The 22,043-nt window shown below is 29.3% G+C and overlaps 1 protein-coding gene and 1 pseudogene across 4 annotated transcripts; one reads left to right on the forward strand and one right to left on the reverse strand.

Moving 5' to 3' along the window:
* Positions 1–298: 298 nt before the first annotated feature.
* LOC111293084 (protein RTE1-HOMOLOG-like) lies at positions 299–2,690 on the reverse strand (annotated as a pseudogene).
* Positions 2,691–15,386: 12,696 nt separating this feature from the next.
* On the forward strand, positions 15,387–21,955 carry LOC111292399 (protein MICRORCHIDIA 2-like). 4 transcript variants are annotated; one of them, XM_022884779.2, is made up of 17 exons: positions 15,387–15,736; positions 15,812–15,886; positions 15,980–16,014; positions 16,108–16,192; positions 16,284–16,373; positions 16,574–16,649; positions 17,199–17,277; positions 17,405–17,533; positions 17,888–17,986; positions 18,240–18,344; positions 18,438–18,587; positions 18,853–18,945; positions 19,292–19,343; positions 19,426–19,537; positions 21,099–21,371; positions 21,478–21,520; positions 21,634–21,955. In XM_022884779.2, the coding sequence occupies exons 1-17, from the start codon at positions 15,466–15,468 to the stop codon at positions 21,727–21,729; spliced, it is 1,863 nt and encodes a 620-aa protein (XP_022740514.2). In that variant the 5' UTR covers positions 15,387–15,465; the 3' UTR covers positions 21,730–21,955. The 4 variants fall into 4 exon arrangements, with proteins under 4 accessions (XP_022740514.2, XP_022740518.2, XP_022740515.2 ...); XM_022884780.2 differs by having other exon boundaries at positions 15,423–15,736; positions 18,513–18,587; XM_022884783.2 differs by lacking the exon at positions 18,853–18,945 and having other exon boundaries at positions 15,422–15,736; positions 18,513–18,587.
* Positions 21,956–22,043: the final 88 nt, after the last annotated feature.

The raw sequence follows: 22,043 nt of genomic DNA on the forward strand, positions 1-22,043 counted from the left end.
GACTGATTAATTGATATTTTCTCATATTTTTCACAATTATTTTCATCTTTGAACTTTCTTCATAGAAAAAGAGCATTACTATAATCTCAAAATTCCTTGTAATAATTAAACATGTCAATGTCCGCAATTCATTCTCTTACGGATTGTAATCTCTTTTGAACTCAAAAAAATTTGTATAACAATTGGATGGGCCTACATTGAAAAAAAAGAGCACAACTTCCTTGTAATAGCCTAGCTTGGCACAAGCATTGCCCATTAATTTCAAAATTCTATCAAGTACACGAAATATTACAAACAGATCTTGTACAAAAATGGAGTTGGAGAATTGAAACACGTAAAAAGCTACAAATGGATCAAATTATTGAAACAGTAAGTACCAAGAAGGAACTAAACAACAAGGAGGAATGCAAAAAGGGCTAAGAAGACAGGTATGTCGTGCCACCAAGTGCCAGTCCAAGACTGGATACTATAACAAATGACAAGAACGATCTAGGATTCAAATAGTAGTAAGATAGTGGTACAGCGGCGCTATTTCATGGTAACGCTAATATCAATTACCGCTATCGAAGAAAAAATGAAAAAAATTTGAATCTCACCAATAGCGGTGTATCGCGGCTGCGAATTTTGTGGTGTAAGTTTAAATAGCGGCAACAGTGATCCGCTATTGCCTACTATTCCATTTTTCATTCAAAAATTTTTAAAAAATTTTTTTGTTTAATTTTGGTTAAAAACTTAAAATAAAAACAGCAAGCTAAAAAATAAATATCAATTCACAAATTTAGGAAAAAAAAAACCCACAAAACTTAAAATTTTTAAGATATTAATTCTCTCAAATTCAACTTCAATTAAGATCAAGCACATGCAGTTTAAGGTAAGCAATTAATTTAGCACTCAAATTACTTTTTTCTTTTAAATTTCAAATTTTGCCATGATTTTGTGTGTATGAGATCGGACTAGGCTATAATGCATTGTTAGAGAGCTGTTGGGACTTAAAATGAGAGACAAGAGATGAGAGTGAAACTTGAGGTTGAGGGAGATGAGCAGATAGCACACCAAAAAAAAAAAAGAGTTGAGAGATAGGGATGATGATGAAGGCCTGGGGAAAAAATTTATTAAATGCAAGGTGAGAGTATGAGAACTTGTGTGAATCTATGCAATTTAGTCAAGAGATAAAGAAAATAGACTTAAGGCTATTGTTATTGAAGATTGCCCTTAGTAGAGAGGCTGCCAAGTTTGATTTACTGTAGGCTTATAAAAGTAATTCTCTTGGCCCAAAAATAGAAATGCTCTTGCTTAATTTATGATGTCTAATCACTTGTTAGCTGATTTATACCTAATATAATTTGATCATAATTTGATGAGTACGATAATTAAATAATTAAATATATCATTCGTTATGATTATTTATTTTTTAAATATTTATTTATCTCTTGTTATTTTCTAATTATCGTATGAATAATTTTTTAAATATGAATATTTTACTATAAATATTTTTTCTTAAATAAATAAAACACATGACATGATATAAATTACTTTAAAAATCATAAAATAAGAGTTCTTATTATTAATAATTAAAATTATTATGTTTAATAGCAAGTTGAGCAAAATTTAAAAAAATTTACAATTGAGATAATCGTAATGACCGCGAAAGTCTCTATTATATCTATAACCATGATAAATACGATGCGATCGAAAACGTGACTGTTACCACAATTTAAATTCATGAGAACGATCTCAAAAATGCTGTTTTGCTAACCCACCGGCCCCTGAGGAAGATAAGAACAGCAAGCTTCAATACATTCGACCCACCGGAATGAAAGCCTAACCTGTTCAGGTTGTTTGCTACAAATGAATGGCAATTGCAAGTGAGAAGGCTGTATGACAGGTGTTGGAACTCTTGCGTGCTCTTTCGCAATGCATCATCCCATGTTAATATCTCTCTCCTAGGATCATCATGCCAGTATCCGTCATCTCCTTTAAATGCAGAGGGATGGATAGAAATGCAACATTCCTGGCAAACAACTCAACAAAGGTAACATGTGCAACTGTGGAAGAATGAATGACTAGGAAGAAATACAAACAAACTACTAACAACAATAAAAATCCTCAAACAGAAATGCTGGCCTCCATACAATTCCTGTCACTGGCACTATTCTTAGCTGTCAATATTAAATAACTGTTTCCACTGATTGACACCACCTTTAGCTACCAATATTCCAAATTTTTTGTCCTCACATCTGCCATAGCGCATTAACAAAAGTACTGGAAGGCATAAGAATGTACATTGTGAGTTTATTACAGTTCTCTCTTACCAAATCCGGTAAAGCACTATAAACCAAGCTGACCCCAATTCTAATCAAGAACAAACAGCATTGATGGAGCCAAAAGACATGAACATATATATAAATATACACCTTCTCTTTGTTGATTTGGATATATCGAGCCACTGCCCCGAAGGCAAAATTGTCAACACATACAAAATTTGGCCCTGCAAAATCTAGAATAACTCCATCTTCTCTGCAAATACCAATGTGACTGATGAAAGGAATCAACCATGAAAGAACTGGAAGAGGTGTCCAAACAATAGAGCATGGAAACCGCTCTCTTCCTGGATCAATTTGCAAACTATGTGGCAAAGCAAAACCACCTTCCATCATTAGCTGCTCATCAGAATCTAATTTTTATTCCATTGCCAACTGTCCTAAATTGCCAAAGAAATCAATAAAACTAATTACCAATTAATAAGTATAAATTTTGCACTTTTATCTGAAAGCCCGCATCGATTATTCCTACCAATTATCTATTGAACTGAAAGAGCAAAAGAAACGCGTGATTTTCATCTCTAAACAAGAGAGGATATTTTCAAAAGGAAATTGCATTTGGGTTTCAAATTTGGTATATTTTTTTTCTTTCTTCTTCAAATTGGGTATCTTTTTATCAATTATTGAAAGATTGAGATTGTAATCATTTTGGGATATTGAAGTAACTGTGAGATTGTAATTGAGATGATTTTGGGATGTTGAAGATTAGAATAATGATAAAGAGTGGCAATTCAAATTTTTTCTGATATTTTTCTATTGAGATTTGAAATGTTCATAAAAATCTTGTCCCTATAAAAGCTTTCTTCAACCTCTGCATTACTCTCGGCATTATTGAGCAAATCAAGAATAAATTTTGCAGATTTCACATGCCAGCCACCTTGTCCATTAAACTGCTGCATCTAGGGCAAGATCCATCGCTGAACTTCCGTGAACCATCAGTTCTTAAAATGCAAGAAAGGAGAACGTGCAATCCTTTTAATTAATTTTTAATTTTTTAATGTACAACGTATCATTTTAACTTGAGACATTCTATTTAGTTTATAAGTCCTTGAGCCGGAAAAGGAAAGAATCGGAAAAATGGAGCTGCAAAGGTTACAAAACAAAGATTTTTTCATTATGATGATCATCTCTAGCATTCATTCAACTATATATACTCTTATTATGGAGCTTTTGGGTTTTGTAAATTATTTTGACATCCTGAAAACAAAAATTCCTATGATTGTTGTTTGCATGTTGTAATAATTTCAGTTTATGTTGTGTAACCTTGTAGGAACTAACTGGAATGGACACTAGCGGAATAATTCATATCTTTTGTTAGGTTCTTTTGGCTGCTCTTGTTCTAGCTATTAACGAGGTTAGTTGGTTACTGGAATAATTCATAGCTCTTCCTCACTGTTTCGGAAAGACCAACAAATTTCTATCTTTTTATTTTTTTATTTTTAAATAGAGTTTCAAGCATGAAGGCATGCAATGAGAGAGAATAAAGAATAGCAAAAGGGGTGGGCCAACGGTGAAAACAGCGGAGATGAGAGGGGAAGCTGTCTTCCGTACTATAAATGCGGAAGATAATTTCCGCAAAATAGGTATCATTTTCGGTTGACTTTTTTTTTTTTTTTAATTTCCAAACAAAAAAAATGAGAAAAATCACTTTTAAAAATAATTTTCTTTTAAAACAATCGGAGCCTTAATGTTTATTCAAATGGTAAAAATAAAAATTACACTGAATATTTAACAAAAAGTAACTCTTTATTTATTATTATTTAAAAGGTATTTGTTTAATATTCTATGTTTTTATATAATATTATATGCCTTTATATAATTATCATGTGTTTTGTATGTGATTTTTTTTTTTTTTTTTTATAAATACATAGAGAGCAGAGATTCTAACTTCTTACACCAATTCTCTTAAATAAAATAACATTCGTGAGATCAATTTTGAATTTATTATTTCATATTATATGTCCTTTTTAGTTGATTTTTAAAATTTTTTCTTATATTAAAATTTATTTTTATGTAAAACTTATCAATTAGAGAAAAGCTAGACTTTTTTTATAATGTGAAATTAAGTTACAATGGGATATATTGTTTTTTTTTTTTAGACTAAAAGGTAAAAAATAGTATTGAATTATATTTCGATAACTTAACATTTTATTAAAATCAATCAAGCCTTTAATATTTAATTTTGATTCAATTAAATTTTTAAATGGATGAAATTTAGTCATGAAATAAAATTTAATTAATCGATCCCCAAATTACAATAAATTGAATTTTTAGAGGATTAAAGAGAGAGAAAGAGATAGAAAATAAAGAAAAGAAGAAAAAAAAACTTATTTTATTTAATTTTTTATATATAGTAATTACGTCACGTGACAAATTTTCAAATTTTATTGATGATAAATGAAATTTTATCTTAATTAGTAAAAAAAACTAACGGTTAATTTTTTTATCCAAATAAGAGTTTAATTGGATGCAACTAAATATTGGACAAATTGATTGATTGTATTAAAAAATAAGGGTTTTGATGATTTTTAATTATAGTTCAAGGGGTTTTTATATCCTTTAGCTTTTTGTTTATAATTAAAGGTGGCTTATATAGTTCTTTAATATTAACTAGAAATAATCATCCTGATATGATAGGATGAACTATTTTTTGTCAAAATTTATTATTATTATTATTATTTATCAATTTTTTATTATTTTGAATATATTTATAATTATTTGTATATAAAATAATAAATAAAAATATTATCAAAAGTGTTAATATTAATATATATATATAGTATTTCATATATATTGTTATTATAGTTTTTTGTTAATTTTTATACTATATTTTGATCATTGTACATCATTCAATCAAATGTAGAATTTTTAATTTATTATAGTTTATAAAATTGTCTATAAAAATATTTAAAACAAAATAAAAAATAATTTAATATTTTGTTATGCTTTTTACATTTATATTTTTCATATTATATTTTTTATTTTTTATTTTATTATAGTAATTTAATATGTTGTTAAGTTTTTATATAATTATTAATTTAATATGTAATGTAATAGGAGTATTATAGTAATTTTCATAAAATACCATATGTCAAATTTTCATGAAGTAATGACAATTTTATTTTAGTAATTTAATATATGATTAATTTTATATTATGTTAAAATTTAATATGTAATTATGAAATAATTACAATGACATTTTCATACTTAGAGGAGACATTAAGTAATTTTGTCTAATTAAGATAAAAGAGGCATTTTTGTAATTATTGTAGAAGAGACATTATAATAAGTTTGGTTAATTATAATATGAAGGCATTTTCATAATTATGATAAGATGAGCATTATAGTAATTTGGTCAATTATGATAAAAGAGTAATTTTTGTAATTATGGTATGAGGGACTTATAATAATTTTTGCTTATTATGCTAATAAACATATTTTCGTAATTATGACATAACGGACATTATAATAATTTTTATTATTATTTAAAAGAGAAGCATTTCCATCATTTTGACCACGTATCACCTTCTAATCAAAAGATCTTAAAGGTATTAAAATAATCTCATGAAAGACATTTAGTTTACGAAAATCTTAAATTTCGAAAGGAAAAGTTATCCATGAAGAAGTGTCAGTCCTTTGGAAGGGTTATTATTCTTATCATAGGAATGTTAGATTCATGTGTTTAATAATGAAATTTTAGATTACGTAACAAAGATTTTTTATTATAATATCCTTCATTACATGTGAACAATATGTAACAAATATTGCAACTATCAATTATGTTATTAAAATTAATCATATAACAAACATTAAACAACAAAACTAAAGAAGGTTTTCATTTTTCATTATGTTAGAAATAATGTAGTATATTATGAACAAAAAATATATATAATAAGTTTCAAAGATGATTTTTTTTCATAATAAACGCAATCTTTGATAAATAAAAAAATTTATTATAAACAAGAATGACATTTTTATTATATAAATGCGTAATAAATAATAAACACAATGTTTTTATCATTATAAATACAATGTTTGATAAAGAACTAAACGTTGCATTTTACTTTGTAAACAAACACACAAGCACCACATTTTGATTTTATAAATGTAGTCTTTTAATCAAACACGATATTTATGGAATTATAAACGTAGTGTTTGACAATTAAACAAGTACAAAGCTTTGAAACTATAAATGCAATCTATGTACAAATACAAAATTTTTGCCATTAGAAATAGTATTAGACAAATTATAAAAAATTAATTTAAAAAGCATGCCATTTATCAAATGATAAACATAGTGTTTGATATTATTTATAAACTTTTTTCTCAAATTTGTATACAAGTCTCTTGATATCTCTCAATATTTTTTTATACCCTAAACCTTACATTGTCATTGCTGTCGTCATTGCTATAGTCATTGCCTTCATTATCATTTCAAATAACAAATCATTTCTCATTATTCTTATTTTTCGAAACAAAGTAAATAATAGGGTATTCGAAGATTGTTTTTATTTTATTTGTCTTTTTCTCATTTCATATTTATTTGTAAAGATGATATAATGGATTCTGAAGAACACATTTCTACCTCAATTGAACATGAAAAAAAAAATTGGTTGATGCATCATGTTCAAAAAAAAAAAAGTTAGGAGATGATCTAAGTTGCTTTAAGCAACTAAGAAGAAAATACATGTTGAGTTCAATGTCGATAGCTAGCTTATCTTAAGTGGTGGTCAAAGATGGCTAGCCAAATTGAATGTTACGTTCGAGAAACGATATCAATTATTTACAACAATTGGATGAACATTTCAACAGAGAAAAAATATCATATTTGGAATCGATTGTAGTAAGTTCTATTAATCAAATTGAATTTATTGCTCAGTTGATGTCTATTGCTTATGAAATGCAATTATACTACGTTGTTCCAATGTATTATTTTATTTTTTGAAAGAAAGCTATGACGCACCAACTGAGTATAAAAAGATTGTATCGCAATCTACTAATCTAAAATTCAGAGACTTCAAAGACATATTGACTTAGAAATATATATTTCCTAATTCTGACAATTATGAACTTTTGGCTCATCCCCCAGCCACATATTTAGATATAATTAGTGATACAGAATAAATGAAATTTGTTTAAGCTTGATTATTAGATGAATTTAGTGTATGCATAGTAATATTTTTTTACAAAAAATTATTAATGAGCAATTGTCATTGAAATTATTTGTTTCATGTATTCTTAATATACAATAATTTTTATCTTATTTTGTCATAAAAAATAAAAGAAGCCCAATAGAAAATAAGGGCAAAAACAAGTATAACCATCGAACATTTAGAAAGGGGTAAGTAAATGTAAAGAATGAGCTTGTAAGGTTTTTTATTGTGTATTATACACTTGGTTAGGGAATTTGAAATTCATTTATATTTTAGTTGCAAATTTATATTTTCATATACTTGTAGGAAACATTCAAATCAAGCAACAAAATATCAAGATGAGATGTTTAGATAAAAGCAAATGTATAAAAAAAATAGTATATTAATAAAACAACTGAAGAAGAGGCTAAAAAAAAGTAAATTCATATATATCTAATTTGCTACTTCTTTTTTTATGCATATTAATATATCATATTGACTTATGTAAATATTTTGTATTTTAGGACGACTTAGCTATAAGATGCATATTCAATGAAATTGAAATTAGTGATGGCATTGATGTGCTAACCTTGGCTTTCAGTCTTAAAGATAGATTTGGTTGTGTTAGGGGTGTTGGGAGCTTTGTTTGTCCAATAAATTGTTTCTAAACAAAACCTAAACCCCACAAATCCAAGATTGCTGAATTGATATCTATAATAACTCAGGAAAATTTATAAATTGCTGAATTTGAGGAACAATTGGCAGCTATGACAATTAACATAATAGGTCAGTCATTTATCGACAATATAGAAAATGTATTTGTTGATGAAGTTTTTGACCAATCATCTCATTCAGTAATACATATTTTGACTTAATTAATTGGATTTTTTTATCATTGTGATTTAATATTATATGAATATACTTGAATTTTGTATATAACAAGTTTTAGAGACTAGAATTAGTTAAATTTCACCCATATAATCTAGTATGCATGGGCTTTTTCATTATGCGAAACATCGGTTAATAGATGGAGCCATTACAGGGGAATAGGTATGCTAAACGATTCATAGCATTTGTAAAAAATGTCACAAATAGTGTAAGCTATATTTGTGTTGGAGAATATAACAGTGTTTTAGGAAAAAATACACCGCTAATTTGATGGTATTTTTGAAACAAAAATATTGCTAAATTTAGTAGCATTTGTATAGTGAAAAACACCGCTAAATGACCAAATTTAAAGATGTTTTCCACTATAAAAGTCATTAAATTAAAAAATTTACTTTTTGATTTTTTTAATATTTACTAATAATCAAATAAAAAATATTGAAAAAATAAAAATGAATTAAAATTCATAAGTTGAATACTATAAATATTTAAATATCTAACTATATAAGTTTTTGTAATATGCATGTAACCATAAAATTTAATACAATAACATTCAAGAGTATTAATACAATAATATTCGTTATGCATGTGATGAATTTTAAGAACATACATGAAACATGTCTTAATTTGGTTGCATAAACTTCCAAATAAAAATGAAATTATAAGCAGCTGATGTAATATGAATTGTATGAGAGGTAAGATCCCTTAGGAAGAAATCATCTAAGGCCCTTATAACAACGATGCTCTTTGCACTGCAAAAAAAAATTGTAACTCATGAAATCCAAAATTATGAGTTCCTATAATAACATTGTCATCTGACTAGAATAGTTACCTGCATAAAGTGCTAGTATTATGACTTATAGAACCAATAATTGCATTGTCATGGAAACAAGGTCTACAACTAAGGAATAATAATTGCAAATACTATTACAATAGTAAACAGAAACAACAAATGTATATATATATATATATATATATATATATCCAACAAAAACAACAAACTTCTTTGAAATATTTGACTTTGATAATAAATCATTAAGTAAAATCAATTAAGAGACCTAAGAAGTTAAGACATATGTGACTTGGAAAAGCTAAGATGATCCAGAAACTCTGGACCATTTGGCATAAACTTTTTAACTTTGATATTTTATTTTTTAGACAAATTTAGTATATATATAATTTCTTCTTTATTTCAATTATAGCCTTTAATAATACATTAAAAGATCAAGCTCTGCAAATCAATCTACTCTATAATCTATGTGGTCATGTCATTTTAGAACTAAAAGAATTCATTATACCTTGTCTGGTTATCATTATCCCTAGTATCTATACCTCGTTCACTTTCAGTCAGATCTATAAAGGAAAGCTTGCCAACAAGACAGAAAGGCTTCAATTCATTACCATTAACAAATCTCTTGATAGCGAGTTGAAGCATGGCATGAGAACGAGAAGATTCCTCATTTGCACCTGTGGTACCAGTACCTCTTGTGGTATTTCTTTCTCAACAAGTTCTTTAATAGTTTCTACATCTAATACTCTATACTCTTTATAGGCCTATAATACAAACTTGCTGTTTACCATCCTCTCACATGCAAAGTTTTCTGCATAAAGAAGGATTAGCTTTCAACGAATTTAGAAACTTGTAACATTGGTACAGAGAATGTATAGCAATTAACTTTCTATCACTAAGGAGATCAAATAATTTTCCTCCATATATCTAAAAAAAACTTATAAACAATTGAAACCCTTGGTTCCTGTAGGTATTGTGCATCAACATCAACAACCATTCTAAGAAATCCATGTCTTGTAATATGTTATTCCTTTACCCACTAATAAATTTAGGTCATTTACTTATCTCATCATTTGAGACCTCTTCATTTAGCAATGCATCAAAAACAAATTCATTTTTTTCCACGTATTTTGTTAAGTTAACCTACAGCATGTCAAGAATTAAATGCATTAAAGCATGTAATAGATAAACTAATAGTAAAAAAATCTACATATGCTACTATGCTAGATGAGAAAATGAATGTGTCAAAAGCCAAGTGGTAAATGAACACGACATAAAATGCTATTAGTCTTTTAACATGCTATGAAATGGCATAAACATATAATGTTTTTTGCAAGAAAGGCTAAAATAATCAATTGACACAAACTTATTGAAAATTTAATTGAACTTTCCTTAAGTTTAATGATTACTTTATGCAACTGCCTCTTAAAATAATTAAATGTCATGTCATTATTCCCATTCACATTTTTTTTAATTACCTCAAGGCATAAAATTAGGATACATCCATTGGAGATTTTTGGGGTTCATTTTGGATCCCTATGTTCTTATTTCACCTTTGTAGTATTGTATAATGTTGAGTTTGTAGAGGATAAAGCTTGTAAAGGCTACCTTCAGCTTAACTTTTCCTTTTTCCTTAGATCGTTCAAGTTGGAAACTTGGATTAGCTTTGTTACATTTTTAGTATAGACAGGGTTAACATAATTTTGAAAGTTCTCCTGATTTAATGTAGGAGGCATTCTCCAGTAGGTATATCCTGTAAGGAATATGAATTGTTATGTAGAAATGCCTTAGGTGGATTGGACCTGATATGAGCCATAGTCGATAGGTTAAAAAAGGTTAACAACGTCCTATGATAGATGGTCTTATGGATTGGCATATTTTTGCACAACTTTTCCCATATTCAACTTGTTCAAAGCTTTTAGAATTTTATTAAACTTTCTCTTGAACTCTTTTTGGGCCATCTTTATTTTTTCAAAGCGATTTACATTCTCTTACTCCATTCATCTAGTTTGGGCTTGCATATTATACTATGGTGAGTAAGTTGAACTAGATTTTTGGACAATCAAGCTATCCCTGAACCTTGTATACCAGAATTAGCATGCTCATGTTATTAAGTGTTTATATAACTTAATTTGTTTAAGAATCTTATATACATGAATGAATGAATGAATGCATTAAATCTTGATACATAGCTAGCAAATTATGATGCATAAATGCATGAATATATGCATAACATGAAGGGATAAATGAATGCATGTACAAATATTTGCCATATTATGATGCATGGGTGAATGCATATGATGATGCATTAAAATCTAATATATAACAATTTAACAATAGATAAAAAACTAAAAAAAATTTCTCAACCTTTTCATAAGGTTGATACAAGTGAAACTTGAGAAGTCCACTCATATGTCCTAACTAGGATTATATTATAATGATGGCTAGATATGGCTCTAACCTAAGGTTAGCTTTTTATGTTTGATTACATGTGGTTTGGATTCACAATCTAAGAGATCCCAAATTGTTTCTCATGTCTTTGTCTATGATAGACTAGTAAGGCACATCGATTCTTGTTCATCATAGGCTACAAACGAAAATATTTGAATTTGGGTGGGAGCATTTTTCTAGCCACTACGGAGGTATTAAAATCTTATAAAAGCTAGGTATTCTACTTCCTCATAAAAAGATGAAGTTCAAGTATAAAGCTCATATTATACACATGTACATGAATGACATAATAAATACTCTTTAAATAAAAAAAATATTCTTAAAAAAACAAAATTTATTAGACTTTGGATAACACAAATTTATTTAATAACTTGACTATTGATTGTCTCCAGTAGGGTCACCAAACTGTTATAATGCACAAGTTCATGAACTTGACTTGCCTAAAACTTTTTTAGGCTTAAGTTTTTCTCTATGATTGTTGTGTCTCTTATTGCTAAATGCTGGATTATTTATAGGGATATTCCTCTAACTTGATAAGTATTCTAAATTAAATAGGGATAAAACTCTTGAAAATTATATATTATCACCAAAGAAAAATAATCCTTAAAAGAATTATAATTTATCTTAAAAAATCCCTACTCAAATTTAACTCTAAAGCATGAATAATCATCTAAAGATAAAATCCCCTTTATTTCCCAATCTCTTTCACCATTTTGTGATTTTCAAAATTTTTCTTTTTTTTTTAACTTTACTTTTTATCATTTAAAAAAAAAAGATAAATCCATAACTAAAGATAAATCAATAAGTAAAGATAAATCTATAAAGATAAACAAATAAAAATAAAATGAAATAAAAGTAAAAAGATAAATAAAAGTAAAAGAAAATAAAGATAAAGTAAATAAAAAAGTAAACAATGATAAATACAACTTAAAATTATAAATTAAAGAATAAAGATAAATAAGTGAAATAAAAAATAAAAAATGGGACATCTGGGCTTTGATTTAGATTAAGTTCAATTGATTTAGACCATTGACTAAATAGGTTGTCTACAAAACGTAATTATTAATATAGAAAAAATTTTATATTTATCAAATAGTGCATTTTTTACATAAAAACATAGTTAAAAATATCTTTAAATATTTTATTATAAATATTATATATATATATTATTTCGTTTCTATACTAAAAGATGTCATTAATAATGAAAATATCAAATTTATTTTGTTATTTTTAAAATGATCAACTATGTTTCAAAATTTAAAAAACATGGTTCTTATAAGATAAAAAACTACGATTTATTAATAATTACGTACAGAGAAAAATTTTATGTTTATCAAATATTATATTTTTTACTACGTTTTTATATAAAAAACGTAATTAAAAATATCATAAATAATCCATTATAAATATTATATCCATTATTATGTTTTCACATTAAGAAACATTATTAATATTGAAAATATCCAATTTATTTTGTTATTATTTTAATTGATCAACTACATTTCATATTTAAAAAATATAGTGCTTCTAAAAGTAAAAAAAAATTCAAAATAATAAATTTGTAGTAATCTACTACATTTTTTTTAAGCGTAGTTTTTATTATATTTAATCTACTATTTATCAAATCGTTGTAGGTGTCCAATTGTGTGGTTATAAATATAATTTTTTGTATTAAAATAGATTTCGATTTATTAAATAATTATGTTAATTTTTAATAGTAAAATAGATCGAAAATTTTATTATTTCAAGGAGAGGTTGGTTTATGATATTGGACTATTTGGATACTATTAAAAATCTTAAAATGCCCCCATAATCAAATACTGTGAATCAAACTAAAAAATAAAATTTTAAGGAGTAATTTAGCTTTTTTCCAAATCAAATGTCCCTTAATGATTAATTAGTTATATATAGAATCCCTTGAAGGGTACCTTCACGTGCCAGCTCTGATGAATAACGATCATAACAATTCAAACTTCGTTGTATATCTTTTTTTTCCCCCTCCAATTGTTGAAAACTCCATGTTTCACGCTGTTCTTGATCCTGGTATCGTCAATATGGACCAAAGGAGAGTATTTCGTCTTAAAAATTCGCAAACTAAATTAACTGATTTTATTTGAAATAATGGATCAAATTGATCAATTGAATTAAAAGTATTAATCGAAATAATTGAAACTAACTTAAATTTACCGATTCAATCATGTTAATTGGTTTTCATTGTTAAAAAATACATTATTTATATTACTATACAAAAATATTTTATATTTATATTATATATTATATAAAATAAACGATATATTATATTGTATATTATTTTAAAATATTATATAACTTATATCATATGTAGAGTAGAGATTTACTTACATAATATAAAGCTTTTTTAATTTTATATATATTTTTTAGTCTTTAATTTTAATGAATCAAAATGATAAGAGAAACGAGTAAAAATAAAAAAATAATTTAATTTAATTTTTTATATTTATTAAAATCAATGATTAAAAAATTATATAAAATTAAAAAAAATTTATACTATATAAATTGATTTTGTCTCTTATATTTATATTATACAACACATTTAAAGATTAATAAGATCCGTTAATTCGACTGATAAAATCATCAAATTTGAATAACGATTAACCAAATTAATTGACTAAATTGTTTTTACTAATATCAAAACGAAATAAACTGAATCGAATTAATATTTTTTGGTCAATTTCAATCCATTATATGGATTCCAAATGACTAAACGATTAGTGCTCATCTCTATATATTTCACTTACATTCACATTTGAATTATTTCTTCCGGTCAACTTTTAAAAAAAAACAAAAAAGCTTGTGGTCATTTCAAGACATCTTTAGCCTTTAGTCATTTTAATATTTTTATATATGTAAACAAATGTTAAAAAAATGCTAATAAGTAGGGAAAATGTAATAAAAATTTTCACTTTGCTCTACAATTTGGCAATTCATAAGTTGAAATCAAGTAGTAAACACTAAACATAACGCATGCTTAAACATTGGTTAGAGGGATTGGGCTATTTACATGGATTTAAATTGAGCTTTTATTCGGCTTCACATAAAGTTCAGTTTTAGACATTGGACACTTATTCGGCTCACATTTCCTCAAGCTCAACTGAATAAAGTTGGCCTCAGAACCAACACCAGATAAAAAGACGAATTAAAACGCGCCGTTTCTACTTCCCACACGACGCCTGGTTGCTCTCTTGCTGTTTGTTGTTTCATTTCGGAAAATAAACCAAAGCTCTTAGGTTTGGATAAATATTAATAAAAGAAAGAAAAGGAAAGAAAAGTAAAAGCAAAATTTTTTTTAAAAAAAGATATATGTATTTTTTATTTGAATAATTAAAATTAATAAAAAACTTTTAATAATTATTATTTAGATAAAAAATATAAAAAAATAATTTATTATAATAATTTTTTTAATTATAATTTTTAATTATTTGTGATTATATAATATTCTTAAATTATGATATATTTATTATCTTATTTGATTTCATAATGATTGTTATATCAATTATTTTTATATTAAAAAAAATATATGAAACTTACTTAAAAAAATGACTTTAAAAAAATTATAAAAAAATTATGATGTGATTAATTTTTTATTAATTTTTTAATATTAATAAAAGTATAGATATAATAATTTTTTTATAAAAAAAAAAAATTTTTAACCTTTCTTTTCTTAATTTTTTTTTTCCAAATAAAAGTATTAAAAAAAATAAAAAAATTAAAAATGATTGAATTTTTTTTTTTAAATTAAAAATTTATTCAAAGAGTTTTTCTGTTCCAAGTAGTTTTATTTATTTTCCTTTCCTTTTCTTCCCTTCCCTTAATTAATTCAAACATAGTGAAAATTAGAACATCAGAGATGCCGCTAAAGACAGAAAAAGAGCCTCTTAACGTCGTAGACATAGCCAGTAGCGACGAAGAAGGCGGCGCCAAAACTGTCGCCACAAAGAAAGTTTCCTCAATCACAGCACAACCACCGCCATTGCAAATTTCCGGACTTGAATCGTCGCAGGGCTCAGAAGCCATCATGCCGCCGGTTCTACCCTTCAATGAAACCCTAGAGTCTCGAAGCTTCTGGAAGGCCGGGAATTATGCCGTTGGCCCCACCTCCAAACCGGCTCTGCTTCAAGGTTCGCCTTCTCATTTTGGATGCCTTAGTAGTTGTCTATCGAGCTTTTTTTTTTTTAATTTTTTTCAATTTTAAGGTTCATTGGAGCATGCGCGTGTTCATCCCAAGTTTCTTCATTCAAATGCCACGTCGCATAAGTGGGCGTTTGGAGGTAACGTGAAATTCCACTAGCTGAGTTGTGGAATTTACCTTTTGTTTATGCATGGATTTTTGGGATTTATAGTGTTTTTCCCTTAAATTTCAGCAATTGCTGAGCTAATGGACAATGCTGTGGACGAGGTTAGCTTTAGTCTAAATTATTTTTTAGTTAATCCTTAATCCCTCGGATGAATTAGTTTTGAACTGTCATTTTTCACCCGTTTGTTTTTATAGATTCACCATGGTGCAACTTTTATAAAGGTTGATAAAATTGATGTAATGAAGGATAATTCTCCAGGTCCAGCTTTACTTTTTCAAGGTATAATAATATTACTTTGATCTGCTATTTTCACTTCTAGAATGAAGGTGGTTTATGATGTAAAATCTGTAACTTCTTGCTTACTTTGCAGATGATGGTGGAGGAATGGATCCTGAATTGATTCGAAAATGTATGAGCTTGGGTTATTCTTCGAAGAAGTCAAATACAACGATTGGACAATGTAATTCTTATTATTTATCTTGTTTTATCAGTTTTTTCCTTGACCCGACGATTTGATTAATTGCATTTTTTTCAGTATGTTCATCCTCAATATTGTAGTTATTCTCCTGAAATGATGGCTGATAGAAAGACCTCGATTTATTTTCTACATGACTCCAAATATTCATTTATGTTGATTTTGGCATGCTAATGTTTTTGCAGATGGCAATGGATTCAAGACAAGCACCATGCGATTAGGTGCTGATGTTATTGTTTTTAGTCGTTCAACTAGTGCAAGGTATTACATTCTCTGCAGTGATACACATAGATTCCCAGTTGAAGATGTAGACCCACTCTAAAGGGGATTTGTCCATTTTTTTTTTTTTTTTTTTTTTTGCTTTATAGGATATGTTATCTACCTCTAATTGGTACTTTTGAATGCATGGGATTTGAAAAGTTCTTTCTTTGCTTCTATTTTTGCCATAGAGACTTTAGGCTTTTAGTTGCTGAAGTAAATATGCATATCTCTGCAACAGATGAATTAAATATGCGTATCTCTGCAACAGATGTTGCCTCTTTCATGTCTCCATATATCTGTTTTACTGTTCAGATGGTACTTCCTTAGGCAGACAGGCAAAGCTTTACTGATTTTAGAATTTTTATTATAGGGAAACCTGTTACAATCAGAAAAAATTTAGTAAAAAATGCTATTGGTTTCTTTTATTTATTTGGTTTAAGTTGCTCTGCCCCCTCCATTCTAAATGCTTCTTCTGATTCTGGTTCTTACTTAAAACTAGTAAATACTAAATGTTCTGTGACCTTTTTTTATCTCCGGATATGTCCTTAGCAAAGCAACTCAGAGCGTGGGACTTCTATCTTACACCTTTCTATGCAGAACTGGACAGGATGATGTCATTGTTCCAATGGTAATTCATTGTATCAGTATTTGGGGGTTTATTTTTTTCTCATCCCTTTAGGGAGTTAGATTTGAGGATTTAGATTAATTCCTAATGTCCATAGTCAACTGCTTTCTTGTTTCGCTTCTGTTTGCAGATTGATTTTGACATTTCTGGTCATTGGGCAGAGCCAATAATTTACAGCTCACAGGATGATTGGTCTTCAAACTTGAAGACTATCTTGGAATGGTCTCCCTTTTCATCAAAGGAGGAGCTGATGCTACAGGTTTGGCAGCTATGTTTTATAAAGTAAAGTGTGGATTTTGTTTTATTAGGCCTGTTCAGGAGTACTGCCATGATTCACCCTGTTGAATGTCTAAATTACATGCATAACATGTTCAAAGTTCAATATTATTTGGCATTAAGGTGAGACTCTTAATCAGGAAGGAATTAGAATTACAAAGGCCATTCTGATACTTATGCATTTACCTCCTTAGCAAATTATTCGAATGCCTTCCTTCCAAACTGCAAATAAAGTTAGCATAGCCATAGAGTACTAGAAGAGAGGCTAAATTGCACTAATCTAGCAGTATGTGTGCATTTTTTTTTCTAACAAGACTTTTACTCCTCACATTTCCAGTTTGATGATATTGGACCTCATGGAACAAAAATAGTAATATACAATTTATGGCTGAATGATGAAGGCATATATGAACTGGCTTTTGATGATGATGATGAGGTAAGAGCTTGGTGCTGTAAACTATAATATGTATGTAAGATTGTTCTTGTGGTATACTTTGGGTATTATATTTTGAGAAGGCACATAATCCAGCATTCCTGTGTTTGTGCTCAGACCTAGGCATTTGAAAGCTTTTTGATAACCCTGTCATTACTGTATTTATGAGGTAGATGTATACATATGTTTATATTTAATAGATAAAAGAAGTTTAACCTTAAGGTGTTTACTATTTTCCTCTGTTCTTTTTCAAAAGGACATACGACTGAGAGATGAAGCTCTTCATGGAGCTACAAAATTACACAAAAAGACTGTTGAACTTCAATCCCATATTTCTTACCGCATCCGGTATTCATTGAGGGTAACATGTCAATTTTGGACCTTTTTTAGTTTGGTTTCAACTGCTTGATACCACATACTTGAATCAGAGCTAATAACTTGTCTCTCTGCCTAGGCATATGCTTCAATTCTGTACCTCAGAAAATTTAATAACTTCGAAATCATATTAAAAGGGAAACCCGTCCTGCAGTTCAACATTGCTGATGAGTTGAAGTATCCTAAGGTTGTAACATACAAGCCCCAAGTAGCTGCTGGACCAAAAGAGGTAAGAGATAAGTTGCTAAGATATCTTCTGTTGCGTGTGAGATAAATTCCTTTTCCCACTTCTTTGTTTCCCCTTAAATGTCATCCTTTTTGAAACTTGTTCTTCCCCTGCTGCTGACAGTTGTATTCTAGTCTTCTTAGTACTTTTTCACGCTTCTATTCTCTGCTAGCTTTAGATTCAAGGTTTTGACCTTCAAATTTAATTTTATTATTGCTACTTTAGAGGTATATTTACTTTGGAAACTTATGGAGTTCTACTAATGTAGTGGTCAGTGGCAACTACAATTGGATTTATAAAAGAGGCCCCTTCTCTTGGAGTTTCAGGATTTAACGTGTACCATAAAAATCGCCTTATCAGGGTATATTTTACTACTACTCAATTGAACTTTTCATTTGTGATTTTTTATGCTCTGACAGTCTGATAGTGGATCAGTATTGTTTATGCCTGTATGAACTCAAGGTTGTAAACTTCGAGTGTTTATGAAACTTAAGGTTTTAAACTTTTGAGTGTTGGTGGAACTTTAATAGCGACAATAATGCAACTAATTTCAGTGAGATCATGTTTGCTTGAAAGTTTGATAACTTGGAAATTTAAAGCTATTTGGAGGACTTACTGCCAATTATATGATAAGTTCTACATGTTCTGAAAAATATTGACATACTTGATATGATACTGATCTGGCAAGTCTGTGCACATTGATGCAGCCCTTCTGGAAAGTGACCAGTGATGGCTCTTCAAAAGGGAATGGTGTTGTTGGTAATATGCTTTTTCTCTAGATTTTTCTTGTTAGGTATTCTCTCACTTTCTGTTATTTATGGCTGCGTTCCTTATATTGTAGGTGTTCTTGAAGCAGACTTTATAGAACCAGCACATGACAAGCAGGATTTTGAGAGGTCATCACTTTTTGTCCGGCTGGAAACTAGACTAAAACAGATGGTTTACGATTACTGGTTTGTTGCTTATCATACATTCCTTCTAGATTGTTATTCAATTTTTACAGTGCAAATGACAATTCTGAGATTTTTGTAAGGGGGGAAAGGGGGTGAGAGGTTGGTATTGACATCTCACTGATAAATTTTTTATTGCAAACTTAGGGGTTCTTGTTGCGTCTCACTGAGAGCCAATTCTTGTATACATGGCATTTTAAAGACTTAGCACACACCTCCTCTCAACTTTCCTTGAGTGCTACTCTTTAATTATGTAGTGGGTGTCTCAGTTTGGTGCAGCTATATGTATGATATATAATTGGCATCATCTTCTTGAGCACTTATTTATATTGTTTATGCTCATGATTTGCAGAACTGAGAAGAATATTTCTGCAGAATTTGAATTCTCAAATCCTTGTTCTTAAAACAGCTGGCAGAACAGAGGAAAATGTTTTTCTTCGCAAGACTAGGTCTGAGGTGTTCTGATTAGTACAGTTGATGAGGCGATTGCATAAGTAGGATAGTTGTTTGACCGCCCTTTTATTCATTTGCAAGCAGTCTTCAAGTACTTAACAGTAGCATGTCTGGAATTTAGTGTCTCTTTAATAGTTCTTCCCTGAAATAGATTGGATTTTCTTTCTAGGCAAAACATCTAAGGTTCCATCTTAGTTTAAACTGTTGCAATTGATTGAGGAATGACACATAGGAGGAAGCAGGAAACATGGTCCTAAAAGAGATGTACAAGCTCATACTTATAATGCCTGTAGACATAGTTTTCTAATCTGTTTGTTCCCCGTTTTCTTGCCTATGCAAGTGTCACGGTCTTGAAGTGAAGTCAAGAATCTCACATCGGTTAAGTACTAGAATTGGTCTTGAGAGATAAGGGTTCACACCGTCTCCTCCTTGTGAGACGCTTTTTGTAGGACAAAACCGTGAGGCCAGAGGGGTCAAAGCGGACAATACCTCATAAAGGTGTGAACCGTGACAGATAGGTTGATCTGGAATGCCGGATGAGTGCATGCCCAAGTCCTGGAGCCGTGCGGGCCTGAAGGTTGAGTCTTGGCCCGTGACAAATAGTATTAGAGCCAGCTCTGAGGGTACTAGCGATGTGCCATCGAGGATGGTGGGCTCTCGTTAGAGTGGGGAGGATGTCACGGTCCTAAAGTGAAGCCAAGAATCTCACATCAGTTAAGTACTAGAGTTGATCTTGGGATATAAGGGTTTACACCGCCTCTTTCTTGTGAGGTACCTTTTGTAGGACAAAACCATGAGATCAAAGGGATCAGAACGGACAATACTTCACAAGGGTGTGTATCATGGTAAGTAGGCTGATCTAGGACGCCGGATGAGTGCATGTCCGGGTCCTGGAGCTGCACAAACCTGAAGGTTGAGTCTTGGCCCGTGACACAAACACATACCTATACAATTGTTGTTGAAATTTAATAATAAGAGAGCCTCAAGTTTTATTGATCACTTTATTTATTTAATCATGATTTTGTGTGCTTCTTGGCTTAAATGGCTTGGGGTTTATTATTCCTATTGTTATTACTTTTTTGACTAGATGGAGTTTCTTCTTGCAAGACAGGAAAAGCCATTGTCACTTGGTTGGCTATCAACCTCCTGGTATGCATGCAGCAAATATGAAGAAGCAATCATCTGCTTATCAGCATAACAGTAGTTCTAATTTGCAAGCAGAAGGTGATGAACAATCTATTGTTCGTATTCCGGCCAATGGCGAGCAGGATTTAAGAAATGAGCAACCAGGTCTTGAAGTTCCTAATGAAGTCATGTCCAAAGATGATGTGGGATCCATATCAATTGATCAATTATGTGAAGAGAACATACTACTTTTCAGAAGGTAAAATTTCACGTTCAATGTATATGGCGTGTTGGGTGTGTCTATCAATCGTAAATTTATCTTGCATCTATTATTTGGTTGATCCTGATGATATCCTCTGGTGCAGGTGTGAGGAACACAAACAGAAGGAGGCTGAATTGAAACAGACGGTACATATTACTTACAAAAAGTCCTTATGGATTTAGAAAGGATGAATATTTTCGTGGTTATCCATCGACAACTTTGATAGTACTAAAATTGTTTTCATTCTTGGAATACATAGATCGTCGAACTAGAGAAGGAGTTGGAGGATATGAGAAACAAGTGTGCCCAGCTATCTTCACACCTAGAAGCTAAACGGAAACTGAAGGTTATATAAAATAGGGAAAACATTTCTTAACGAACCATTTGTGCAACTAAGCTACTCTTGATGTAAAGCTCATTTTCGTTCCCTTCGATGTATATATAGAGGAACGACTTGCCTTTCAAAGCATTGCCCTGTATGAGTAATTTCGATCCTATGCAGGACTATATCATGGGGAACAACTTCAATATTATGACATTTAATATTTTAAAATTATATAATACAGTAATTTGCCTTGTAATTTGTTACTAGAACGTTGGATTTTTAGTTTTAATGAGGATGACTCAAATCTCTCTTCAAGTAAAAAAAAAAAAGAAGAATTATAGATA

The sequence above is a fragment of the Durio zibethinus genome, chromosome 10, assembly GCF_047325235.1.
Source record: "Durio zibethinus cultivar Kanyao isolate XHJ-2024 chromosome 10, ASM4732523v1, whole genome shotgun sequence".
Taxonomy (NCBI): domain Eukaryota; kingdom Viridiplantae; phylum Streptophyta; class Magnoliopsida; order Malvales; family Malvaceae; genus Durio; species Durio zibethinus.

Excerpts from the sequence above, each read along its gene's own strand:
- LOC111292399 (XM_022884779.2), top strand. The coding sequence starts at position 15,466 with ATGCCGCTAAAGACAGAAAAAGAGCCTCTTAACGTCGTAGACATAGCC. Across the intron at positions 15,887-15,979 it reads GCATAAGTGGGCGTTTGGAG|CAATTGCTGAGCTAATGGAC; the intron begins GTAACGTGAAAT and ends CTTAAATTTCAG. Across the intron at positions 16,374-16,573 it reads AAATACAACGATTGGACAAT|ATGGCAATGGATTCAAGACA; the intron begins GTAATTCTTATT and ends ATGTTTTTGCAG.